Raw genomic sequence first — 13,011 nt, forward strand, 5'->3', positions numbered from 1 at the left:
CGGAGCACCAATAAGTATACAAATTGCTCACAAGTCTGTGAATAAATTACCTGCGTAAAACACCGTAACTGACCGCTTCTCTGAGCTGCATATTGAACACAATGAGCCTTTTACATGAGCCTTTTACATGTTTTAGCTATTTTTGAATAACTTGGTATACGTTATGTGTTTCAGATTATTAGTAGCCTATCATTTCTTCACTGAATCTACTGCACTGCTACACTGTTGTAATATTTCAATAAAAACATCAACAATTAGATCAAGTCTGTTGTATAATTGAGCATACAAGACATCAGCTGTTTTCATATGCATTTATTTTAAAAAACGATTTTGCAGTACAAAACAAGACCATTTTGTCCAAGTGAGAACTACAGCTTCTGTTGCACAGTTTAGTGTCAATAACAATGCAGCACTTGCTGACTTTCAGTCATACACATCCCACCTAAAAATAGCCACACATTTAGTTTTTCTCTTTGAAATGTGTTCATATAATTACAGTTATGTCAGTGTGATACTTTTAAGTATGATATGTTTAATTGGTTTACATCTCAAACATTATGTCAGCCCAAAAAGGACACAGTATTTATTCCAAATACACGTGGATAAGCCGATTAGCACCCTCCACTACATCCCTGCTTACAACTACAATCCCCTTCACCTATTTTGTACCTATTTGTGTCCTCACAGCTTAAATTTCCACTTACATAACATAACTGAATACCCAGGGACCAAAGTGCCTTAAAAAATGGGCACCTTGTGTTATCCCTTGAACGTTTAAAATACAGTAAGAAAAAATAAAACAGTGTGAATGGGAAAAAGTTGCATGGCATAATTCCTGTTGATAAAAACAGCTGACAGGGAGGTCTGTATTGCCATGTACCTTCCATATGTGGTTCAAATCTGTTTTAGTTTTACAATGTTTTTCCTATTCTCCCATTGTAACAAGTCCAGCTTGGCTACATAGATGAGAATTCTTTAGAATTATTAAGATGACAAGTAAATCCCACTCCCTTAGAATAGTATGATGATCTAACACTGAATGTTAATTGTCTCCAAAAACCTGGCTGTGGTTTGGTACCTGCTGCCAGCTGCCAGATTCTTGATTCAAAGAGGAGAGAATCTAGTTTGTAGTTTTGCATAATGAAAATAAATACTCTGTTTCTCCCTTCTACTGCAGCCTATCCAGTTCGATCCATGCCACTGCCCTCTGCTGACTGTGGATGGCATTACGTATGGCTGCCAGCAGCTGATCAGTACAGCTCCATGCGCTGGGCTCCAGGGTGTAGTAGAGCAGGGGCAGTGTCTCCAGCTGCAGCTCCTCGGCCTGGCACACCTCCTCCATTACTCGGTCCTCCCCACACCGTGGGAAAAACTTCCTATTTCAAGTGTTGGAGCGTCATATGCAGCAAGTTAGAGGGAAAAACGTTGGCTTCTTTAAAACAACAGCAACACTTTTTTGTGTATCTGTATGGTAAGAAAACACCACGCGATCTGCAGATGGAGAAAAATGCAAATTGACCTTACAATGTGAGTGGCGTGAAATGTGTGGTGAACCGGCACGAGCCTGATTGATGTACCATCATGCTGCTTTATGATCTGATGCGTACTTACTGTTACACTGCATTTACTGTACTTGCCAAGCAAATGGGTGCCCACGTACCTCAGCTTCTTGTGCTTTTTGTTCTTAGGGCGGATATGGATGACGATAGGGTACACCCCCTGTCTCAATAAGCCCTCAACACTGGGCAGCCCGAGCTCCAGCAGACAGTGCTTGTCCTGAGACAAAGACGGAGATTTGGATAATGCGTGACAATAAGCATTCATTATCATCAGCAAAATGAAACACTCTTCTGTCTTGAGAGAGACTTGGGATGTTTGTGCCTTGCGATTATTTCAGCGATGATGTGTTTTTTAAATTACCTGGCTGATGACGTCCTGTATCGTCTGCAGCCGTATTCCCAGAGTCGTCTCTGGACTGCAGGGATCCAACAGGAACACTCTCTTGTCTCGTCTCTGTGAAGCCTGGATGGGCTCTGTAAACCACAGGAAACAGAGGAAAGAGGAGACTGTGGTGTATCACGCCATGGTCAAATGAGGAATCATCAACCTTTTCGGTCACCGAGTCTATCATTGTTTGGGACGTGAATAAGTGTGTGTGCTGTGCGCATACCTGGTGGGCAGGTGTTGAACTTCAAACCAGACTCTGCTGGTTGCAGCAGCCTCTCTATGAGACCACGGGAGAGAAGAGAGGGGGAGAAGATGACCGGCCGCTTAGTCTGAACCTGCACCGGCTGCACTAAACTGTACGGGATCAAGTGCTCCTCGTGACCTGAGGGGACAGGCACCCATGAAGGTGACATTAATCCTTTGTAAATAAAAAAAGGATACTAAAAAAAGAAGAAAAGAACATCACACAGATTTGGTGTTGCATTCTGGGAACACTGGGGCTGGATCTTACGTTTGCTGAGTGTGTAAAGGACCTGCTGTGTGGAACCAATCCCACGGCAACTGGGGTTCGGTGCCTTGACCAGTCGTACACGTCCGGATGCTTTCTTCAAGAACTACATGTCGGAAAATGGAGACAAATAAACATTTAGTAGTCGTTTGTAGGAGTTAACAGTTTGGTTTAGCACAGTGACTGAAAGGGAACCTGCATGTCATTTCAATATGAGCAGACTGACCTTCCTCTTGAAGTCCTTTTGCTCCAGGGCCATTTCTCGTAGCCCAACAAGTAACAATTGTTGTGCCCTGAGATGGAAAATATATCTGTCATCTCCACTCTTAATTGGCATAATTAACAGGCATATTTTTATTCTAATATAATTTTAAAAAAAGCTCAAAAGCCAGAATTAGAATACAGTTGCAGTCAAATCAAGGTCCAACTGGCGTACCTGTTGTAGTTGGGCATGGTTGCTGCCTGCAGGTGCTTGGCTGTGTGTGGGTCCACCAGGGAACAGTGCCAATGGTATTTCCCATTGTATCGTGTGTCTGTGACGTGTATGATGTCATCACAGGACACACCCAGAGACGGCGGGTCACCGCGAGGCTCCATGTTGATATTAACACGCACATAGAAGGAGTCAGCACCCATACAAGTGGGCGACGAGAGGTGGGAGCACAGCTTGGAGTATGCTGAGGACAGGAAACAGAAGAGGGGAAAGCTTGGTCTCACCTCTCTGTGACATCAATGAACAGAGGTTTCAAGAATACCCGATTACAGTTTTATGTAAAAATATCTGACAAAAAAAATGGACTCACCCTCTGGGTTGCTCTGGTGTTTGAGCGTTGAAGGCTCAGCCCACCACTGCAGTGAAAAGTGGGCGACCTCAGCAGTGCACTGGCCCAGCAGCACACTGCCCCCACCAAACAGAACCTTCTCCAGCTGGACAACATTCAGAGAAATGTGCACGTTCAACCAAGTAGCTTGTTTAAAAAAAAAACATCTACACGCAGAACTGTAATGGGCACTTGTCCAAATAATACACATGTAAGCATTAGCTGAAGCACACATCATGAAGTATGTACACACACACACACACACCTACCTCCAGCAGCTCACTGCCCTCCTTCAGTCCACATAGTTCAGCTTGGGAACCAGCTCTCACGTGGCTGACGAAGATCCCCGTTTGGTTCCCTCCGACTATGGTAATATCGTCAGCTAGGCTGGCTCTCCTGTGCTTTGGTGAGATGGGGGGGCTTGAGGACGGGGAGCGGGAGGGTGTGCTGAGAGATGGCAGGGATGGGCAGCATTAGATGAGGATGACGTGACTTGTACATGAGGCAAAGATTTGACAAAGAGCAGTGCAACTCGTCTATTCACTTCATATAATCAAGAGGTGAACTTTTATGCTTGTTCTGTGCTCTAAGATTTGCTTTCATCCACATGTTGTATGATGAATATTTGCACGTACAGTATTCAACCCTTTCAAACTGTTGGACCCAATTACTAATGATGTTAACCACTGAGTTCTGTTAAACTGTATCTGCTAGAAATATTGTTTTGGTTGCATTTTGAGGATTCCACAAACAAGATTCAGGTCGTGCAGTTGTGTTACAGTCATGTAAGGTGAATGGGGCCAATAATCACGCCATACCTTTGTAAAATAAATCATCATTCTTATCTATGAAGCTGTTAGATGTTGCTGTAAGCACTGTATAAGTGACATTGGTTATTAAGCAGGAAGCCATCACGTACTGCATGTCATAGTGTGCTTTAACAATGTGTTTTAGTGGCTGTCATTGACAGGCGTTTAATCCGTTATGTTGTACCTGGAAACACTAGGACTGGGCTGGTGTGAAGAGACTGCAGGCAGGTTGACCAGGTCAGGGGGGAAGGGATGAGAGTGTAGGGAGGTCCAGGAATCCCACAAAGAAGGTTCAGTCGGATCACCTAAAAAAACACCAGAGAGCCTCGGAACTCACGCTCACAACGTACTGCATGCAAAGGCTTTAAAACCACAAGACAATCCTTCAAAGGTTAAGTTTTAATTCAATTTATTTTTGACTGAATCAAATATACCTGTAATGGTATCATTCTCATCACTGCCCCACGATTCCAAGTCAAACCTATTCAGAGCAGAAAGAAGGGACTTCAATGAGAATGAAATGAAACTAGTTCGAACAGACATAGTGTATCGTTACGTGGGGCTGACTAACTCACTCAGTGTTGACTCGTCGGTTGATGGAGTTCATACACGGTGGGAAGGGGAATGTGGAGAGTCGATTTATTTCTTTTTCGTTGTCCTCTGTCTGAGGGTAGAGAGGTAAATACAAAATACACAGATTCTTACTCCTTCAGTCTCCTGTGTTTGTTAATGAGCGGAGCTGTGCTACTCACTGACGAGAGCAGATTCTCCTCTGAGTTGGAGCGTGAACCTGTGGAGGAGAAATAAAGTACGTAAGCACAAGTACTCTACGCCAAATGTGAGAATCATCCACCAAGTGTCAGTGCACACAACTTACCCTCTGAGTTATCGTGGGCATGGCCACTCGAGGGCGTCTGTGGCACAGAGAACAGGAGTGAAAGTGGTGTGACCTCACAGCTATAGAGATATTGTGCATGTACAAACACGCTAAGGGTTGCATAATAATCGACTTCAATCAGTCTCAAACTCTCCACAATAATAAGATCCTACTCCAGCTAAATATATTTACTTTGCAGTCCAAAAGCTACATTCCTCGCATTCTGCAAAGATAACGTGAGAAAACATGTTGCTGCAGTCTCCAAAATAGTTGTGGTCACAAAGAAGTAGTTACACTGTATTAACAGCACTTATTCTGATTTTAATCATGACTGGGATGACGGTGATTCTACTGTTACTGTGAATGTGAGTAAGATCACAGTTATGGAGGCCAGCCCTGACCTTTCGCAGCAGCAGGCGGCTGCCATTGGCCTGGGGTCTCAGGTCCAGGCCGAGGGAACAGCAGGGGCCGTAGCACTGGTCCTCGCTGCACAGGGACAGGTGGGACTGAGGAGACACAGGGAACTATATAACGCCTTGTGTGGTTACAGTGGGACCACAGTGCTGCACTCCTAACTTGCTGCGTGGACTCACGCAGTGCAGACCGGGGCTGCTCTGCTCCATTTGCTCCCGGCTCCTCTCTCGCTCTCTCTCCAGCTCCCTCTGCTGCTGCTCCAGGTTGGCCTGAAGCTCTGCAATGCGTTTACGCAGGCGGTTCTTATCCAGCAGACAGTCGGTGTACTCCAACTGCAGGCTGTCTCGACTACGCAGAGCCTGGTGAAGAGATGGAAAAGAGGAAGGGAAAAAAAAGTTAGCATGGTGGGGAAAACTGTTGAGACTAGTCATTGGTGGTAATATGAGGAATTCCAACTGCAACACAACTAACTACAAACGTGCCTTGATGAAAGTTGGCTGGAGACTGTTCACACTGACCTGGTCTCTCTCCTTTTCCAGCTCCATGATCTGGTTGAAATAGGACACGCTCCTCTTCTGTTCAGTCTCCCAGTCCAGCTGGAGAGTTCTCACCTTCAGCTGTAGCTGCTTGCACTGCGACTCCAGCTGCAAACACAGTTTACCATTACAACCTCGATTCAAAGGCAAGAAAAAAACCCATTAAAACACCGACTTTGGCTGTACATCAAACTTGTTTGAACAGAGTAAAAATTCTATAATCTTAAAGATCATTTGTGACACCTTGTCCGAGTGCTCCTCAGTGCTCTGTAGCTCTCCTTGCAGCCGGGTTATGATATCACAGAGCTCCTGCCTCTGCTCTGCAGCCTCCCTGCGGTCCTGCTGCAGGATATCCATCAGAGCCTGAGGGAAACAACAGAAAGCTAATTTTGACGACATGAAACACTGCATCTTTAGAAACACCGCCCAAAAAAGCAGGCTACATCTTTGTACTTGAGTGACAAATTCTGAAGAAAAAGCAGTGTGATTGATCCCGACACAACAAGAAACAGCAAATGTACTTTTAGACGATAAATATTGTAGATTTAAAAACATACTATGGCTCCGGTGGCAGGAACTGACTTCCTCATCTGACTTCCTGTATTCTCAGCTTTGTGAAATTCCATGCGGTGCAGCGGCTTTTCTGGCAAAGCAGGCGGAGGACCATTCATTTCATAGGAGAGCAAACTGTTTCTCTTTGCTGCCGTGGTGTTCCCTGGAGGATCGATTGCTTGTTTGTCTGCATCTATCAACCTGGACCTGAACTCCTCTACCTGTAAGCAAAGCAGCCATTAACACAAACCCTGACATTTTGAAACGTCCACACCAGCCAAAAAAAAACACGTTTAAAATATGGCTAATGAGCTGTTGCAGCTGGGTTTAAACAGGTTTAAACAGTTTCACTTGAACTGCCCTGGGTGCTGCTATTCGTGCCATCAAACATAACATTTGTTATTTTTCTTTCCCGCATCGTCTTCCAGATCTTAAAATAGCTCTCCCTGTCTTTATACGACATGGTTTTGCAAGTAACATGTATCTCTGAGGAACAGACCCTTGTGTTAAATAGAAACTCTTGGCCCCCACATGGAGCACCTAAACCTGCACCATAAAGCTATGAGCAACAGGGGGAAACAAGTAGATCACTGTTATTAGCAAATTCGCCACTTCTGCAGCAAGTACCAGCTGCTTTTAGAGCGAGTATCAGCTGAGGAATGTGGTGAGACAGAGGGAATGACTCATCTTCTGAGGGCCTTCTCACACTAAAAGTCAGTAAAAGTGTTTGACAACTCCTCTGTATCGATTTCTGTGAGTTCTATGATTTGTGGTGAATAAAACACACACTCTCTTTAACCTCCTAAGATGATACACTGAGCTTGGTTTTTTACATTATGCTGCTCCCAACCGACCTACCTGCATCAGTAGTTCTCTCTCGCGGGTGGAGGCCTTGCCTTGCTCCTCCAGGGCCCTGGAGTACTTCACAGCCTGCTCCAGGTGCCTGTCCTTCAGCTTGCACAGCTCTCGACTGCCCGACTCCCAGTCCTGGCGCAGCCTAGAGATCACAAATCATCGTTGATTCATTTCTGTGCGACACGAGGTAAACCGTGTGCTTTCTGTGACTCGTGATTAAAGTTACTCGTTCATGGATTCATCGTAGTTTTAATCCACTCACTGAAGCTTCATGAGGAAATGTTGCTGTTATTAACTTGAGATTCAATCAGGATATTTGTTCATTTACCCTCTCAAATGGAATGTCAGTCTCTCAGCTGCCGGAGATCTTTGCCAAAACAAATCTCAAAAACCAGCTGGTAAGCTCTCTATAGAAAGTTACCCATCACTGCCTGTTTGACGCCATCAACAAGATCAATTACCTGGCTCAAACTGTCAGAGAAAGTTGCTTCCATGACTCGTCTCTCTCACCCATGAATTTAGTGAACATAGATTTTCTTTTCACAGCCTGACAAAAGTCAGAGGACCAAACTCAGCTACCCCCAAAAGTGAGACAAACCTGTCGAGCTGCAGTCTGTCCCGACGCAACTCCTGAGCTTTGCGTTCGGCACGGCCGCGTTCGTCCTCCGCAATCCGGCAGCGCTGAGACAGGCGGCGCTCACACATGCGGCTGTTTCGGAGCTGCTCCATCAGTTTACGCACCTCCAGAAGCAGGAACTGGGTCAAACCCTCAGGACCCTCCTCATCTGGGGGGTAAAGGCAGGTGGAGGTTATGGGTCACGGGTACAACTGTGTGCGTGGAGTGGGTAAACTCACATGCGGAGAGTGGAGTGGCTTGTTTTAATGTGTGAGGAGACGGGACAGGTGAATGAAAGTGTGTCTAAGTCATCTGCGTGGCCTTTTCGCATATGTAAACATCTGGGAACACAGAATCATTGTGCATACTTTGTGAAAGTACCAAGAGAGCTTTTGTTATAAGATTTCCTCTCAAGTTCCCATACTGGCTCTATATCTTTTGCTCTTTGTCTTATAGAGGCCATTAGTGTCAAACGTACAAAGGCCTTTCATTATGTTCTGCTTGTTTAACATGCCCTTCATTCCTTAAGATACTCGTAAGCATAGTAAGCTCTGCAGAGAGTTGCCTACTTATCCACTACACTGAACACAGAGTTTCTGGCTCTAACCATGTAACAGTTAAATATACACCTTAGTAAGCTTATCCAAAGCTTGAATGTCTGTAACGTGTTGACTATGTGCCAGTAAAGAAACCTTCTTACGCAACAAGTGGGGCTAAGTTATTTTTTGAAAGTCAGATTTAAGTCTCAAGATGACAATCAGGAGTCCTGAGTCCTAAACTTTGAGTTTGGGGCCTGAAATATTTGTGATGGAGTCTATTTTATTACATAAATTTTCGATTATACAGTGTCTTTTCATTCAAAGTGTACGCATGAAAATTCTCATTCCACATTAAGATATTTCTTTCCCATTTCAATGTATTTTGGTTGATTATTTTCAACCCTTAAGTCCAACTCAACTCTGTGTCACGAGGTGAGTCCACACCTCTGCCACCCTCGACATGCAGAGAAGCCCCGCCTTACCCAGAATGAGGGAGCATCGCTGTGTGGGCTGCTCTCCGGTCAGCTGCGTGTACTGGTCCGGGTGGTAGAACTCCAGCGATTCCATGAAGGCTTGAAGACCTCGCTGGCCCTGGCCACGCAGAATGTCCAGCAAGCGACCTGTTCAACAAAAGTGTGACAATGTGGGATTAATCACTATCCCATGCACAATGTCAATAAACCCATGCAAGCTCACGTCAGCATTTCTCTCACAACCTGCTGCACAACCACTCACACATAATGTGGTTTTACAAAAGAACCATACTGCATATACTGTCGTGCTTCCCATTGTTAAAGCATGTTGCATTGTCTTCGAGGCAGCCATTTGTATCAGTTCATTAGCAAAGACCATATTGCATATTGACGCCCTGTATTTTTTCCTACATTTCCTATCATTTGTCTCATAAAGGTAAAAATGACAGAAATGAAAGAAATTCTCATTATTCTTTTTTTATCATGATGCTAATGCTACTTAATTGCTTTTCGTCTCTTCTCAGTTTTCTCTGATTTCTAAGTGGAGTTATCGGCGTTTATTTGCATTGGGCATCAGAGATAATACAATCCTCATGTCACACTGAAAATATGAGTAGTAGTAGATTCAGATTTGACTGAGTCATGACTCCAAGAAGTATAGCGTTCCAAACCAACAGGCCAAACTACAATAACCAACTTCCTGTTGACAGCTCCCTTTCACCTCATACCTCACAGTAGCTTGCTTTTTTAATAGGTGCAATATAACATCACAAAAAGACTCATAGTATCTTCGACTGTGAGTTTCCCATCTCTGAAAGTTAGCTTTCATATTGCAGTTTCGTGATCTAAAACTAGCTGATGGGTAACATATGCACAACCAACTGCATGGCCTTTTACGTCATGTCAGATAAAAGCGATTAAACCTGACGCGTTTGCTTGAGGAGTTCACTTTAGCTGTACGGCTGGTGTTCCGCTTTAGATGTGTTGACGTTTCGAATGAATTGTTCCTCCTCTCACCGGCCTTGCTGATGCGCAGTGGGTACTGCGTGGAGTTGAGCACCTCGTCTTCATCCTGCTCGTCGATGACCTTGCACTGGCGCAGGTACGGCGTGAGTTTGGCCGGGTTGAGGATGCGTGTGAGTTTGTGCCGTACCCCCTCCACCCGATCCCAAAGCTCCTCGCAGCGCTCCTCTGACCAGGAGGGAGAGGACCGCACCTCCTCCTGACCTATGTCCCCGTCCTCGGCCCAAACTGTGACACCTGCAAGAGACCGGAAATGTACAAGCAGTTGAAGAAGTTTAGTGACTCCAGAAATGCTGTAGAATTGCTACTTTGGACCATGTCTCATTTGACTGTCACAGTTCAGCCCGAGGGCCAGATTTACTGTCCTGACTACACTTATCTGCAACTCTCAGCCCTCAAAGTGGGTCATTGCACAATGGTTCATCAAAAAATCACTGTCTGTCTGCTTTTTAACGCACAGATAAGACATCAGAAGCAAAACATGTGAGGCATCCTTGTGAAATAAGTTTATATTCCTCCAAATTAAAATGCAATACATGATGATCCTCTTTGTCAAACACTGAGCCCTTTTTAATGGAAATCATGCTTTAGGATACATAAAAGATTACTGGGTTTATCTGTTGCATTGAGAAAGAATGAGATGAACCTCCTTACTGGAAATCTTCCAAGGAATGCAGAGGGGGATTTACTCCTACAAAATAAAAGTCCGACAGATGGACATTTAACTTCAGGCCATTTGCCACACGGAGAGCAGATAATGGTGTTAGATCTCATTTAAGGAGGACAACTTGATTAGCTGAAAGCCAATAAGCATTTGCATGATGAATGAAGTTATATTTCATACGAGTTATCAGCAGCAGTTAGAGTCTGCTGTCGGGTCATAAACTGTAGTGGGGAGGACACTTTGTGGGCCAGTGTCTCAGAGTGCAGGAATGAAAATACTGGCTTGACTCATATTGCACACCTAAAAACACACCAGGGGGAAAAAAGCCTGCTCAGTCCCATTCATTTCACACTGTGGAGGAGACAATGAGAGAAAGTGATAAACTGAAAGTGATTCAGGTACTGATAATATCAGCATCATGGTTGATTCTGTTTTTAGTGATGCGAGGGAGGGAAAGCTTTTGCCAGCCTTCCAAATCCAGTGAGAAATTGCTGATCAAGGCACACTCTTAACAACACAAGCCCCCCAAAGCTGTGTTGTTTCTACAGACAGAACCCCATGTCTCATTTCTGTTGCATCAACAAATGCACTTTATAATCACACAGAGGTCCAGTTTCTGTCACATCTCACTGCAGTCTGTTATGCTTTGGTAGTTATTGGCTCTATAGGCTCTGATAACTAGTGATGGGCTTTTGTCCCACTTTATAGATAAAAAAAATATATGACGAACCTATGGATATCATGAAAATGATGTATTAGTATTTACCCTCTGTGTTATTTACCAACGATGAGAGTGAAGCGCCTGCTGCTCTGTGCAGCTGATGTGACTGATCTGAGCTAAGGCAGGTCGAGGCAGGTCTGGATGCTCTGGAATCTCAGTCATTACCCATAAACACGTCTACTGAGACATTGTTCTCATGTGATTACAACCGAACCCCTCCTCCTTACACTCCAAGCAGGAGAAAACACTCACCCAATACCATACTGTGATCTACCATCATCTTTTCTAGGAACATAAATAGATACAACCTGCAATTTAAACCAAGTTTCAACTGTAAAAAAAAGAGAAAAAAAGAAACAATAACACAAAACTATGCATGTGTTATCTGCTGATAACATATTCACATATATTCCATCAACAAGACTTTTGTTATCAGATGTATTTATCTCCAAAAGGCCATGTTTATATCTTGTGTGAAAGTTTGGAAAGTTTTGAGAGTAGCTTTAACAAAAATCAGATGCAATTTTGTATTTGACATGACTGAAAATATGTATATGTTATATGTTAATATATGTTAGTTTACCAAGAAGAAGATTATTGTGTTAACTGGTTTGAGAAAAGTAGCTTTTGTGGTGATACAAATGTGTCACATCGACGGAGTATTGATTAAAAACAACAACAAAAACAGAGGGCAACTTCATCATGCTCCACAGTGGACATGGTAGAATATTATGACATAATGTGATAGATTATAGTGATGCGGGAGTTCAAAATGCCAGATTTGTACACTTGTCTATTTCCTGTTGTTGACCCAAACCGGGAGCCGAATTTAAGACCGTATCACTGATTGTATACCCGGCTATAGCACAGCCTTGCTACTATTTAACGCGTAGTTATTTACTCATAACACAGCGGCAAACTGCTGAAATCGTAAACGTTGACTTACCGCTCATGTCTCGAACCTCCTTGAATCTGTTCTGACGGTGAGACCTAACAAATGAATCAAGTCCTCTACGTCTCGTTCAGGTCCAGAGACGCGTCAGAAGTGAAACTGAGCAGCGAGCGCACAGGTACTCCTTTACGCACACCTTGGCACACTCAGCTCCCCCACCCTCGGTCAATCCCAACCAGCCAATCCGCAGTCAACAACAGCGATAACGATTATCACCAAATCACAGCGGTTTTCCTCTACCAACACATTTCACTCTTGAGGAGAGCTTCGGAATAAATATTGCCTATGTCTGAGGTACAGCAGAGTCCTTTAGCACTAGATGGCGCTTTCAACCACTGATTGTCCACTCAAAGCTCTCCCCAATATGCGCATTATTGCAGTGATAGTTATGTTGCATAAATATTTGTTTCTTGAATTCTGAGCGCTATCATGAAGGCTTGACACAGAAACATGACTTCAAGAGAATATGACTCATTGTGAGTCGCTCAGTAGTCACTCACAGTTGCACAGAATAGCTTCTCCCCTCGTAAATGTACAGGAGAGACAACTTTGTGTCCTGGAGGAGAGCAGGTTAGTCACCAGCGTTGCCAAGGGACACCTGACCTGACTGATCGGATGCATTTAAAAACAATGACACAGAGTGTCTCATCCTCACAGTTTTTTGTTGTTGGTGTTTAAGTGAATGCATGTTTTTATAGCACGTA

The 13,011-nt window shown here is 44.0% G+C and overlaps 1 protein-coding gene across 1 annotated transcript; it reads right to left on the reverse strand.

Annotated features, from left to right (window-relative positions):
* Nucleotides 1–297: 297 nt before the first annotated feature.
* Nucleotides 298–12,438, reverse strand: LOC306786758 (caspase recruitment domain-containing protein 10). Its single transcript, XM_079281605.1, has 24 exons — nt 12,302–12,438; nt 9,965–10,207; nt 8,957–9,094; nt 7,918–8,104; nt 7,319–7,461; nt 6,470–6,681; nt 6,156–6,275; nt 5,895–6,020; nt 5,556–5,735; nt 5,364–5,468; nt 4,963–4,999; nt 4,838–4,875; nt 4,661–4,749; nt 4,520–4,566; nt 4,270–4,390; nt 3,546–3,723; nt 3,259–3,382; nt 2,892–3,132; nt 2,682–2,748; nt 2,459–2,561; nt 2,171–2,329; nt 1,921–2,033; nt 1,661–1,776; nt 298–1,376 (listed from the first exon to the last, which is right to left on the reverse strand). The coding sequence occupies exons 1-24, from the start codon at nt 12,306–12,308 to the stop codon at nt 1,169–1,171; spliced, it is 3,102 nt and encodes a 1,033-aa protein (XP_079137731.1). The 5' UTR covers nt 12,309–12,438; the 3' UTR covers nt 298–1,168.
* Between the last annotated feature and the right edge of the window lie 573 nt (nt 12,439–13,011).

The sequence above is a fragment of the Melanostigma gelatinosum genome (genome assembly GCF_949748355.1).
Source record: "Melanostigma gelatinosum genome assembly, chromosome: 13".
NCBI classification, from domain to species: domain Eukaryota; kingdom Metazoa; phylum Chordata; class Actinopteri; order Perciformes; family Zoarcidae; genus Melanostigma; species Melanostigma gelatinosum.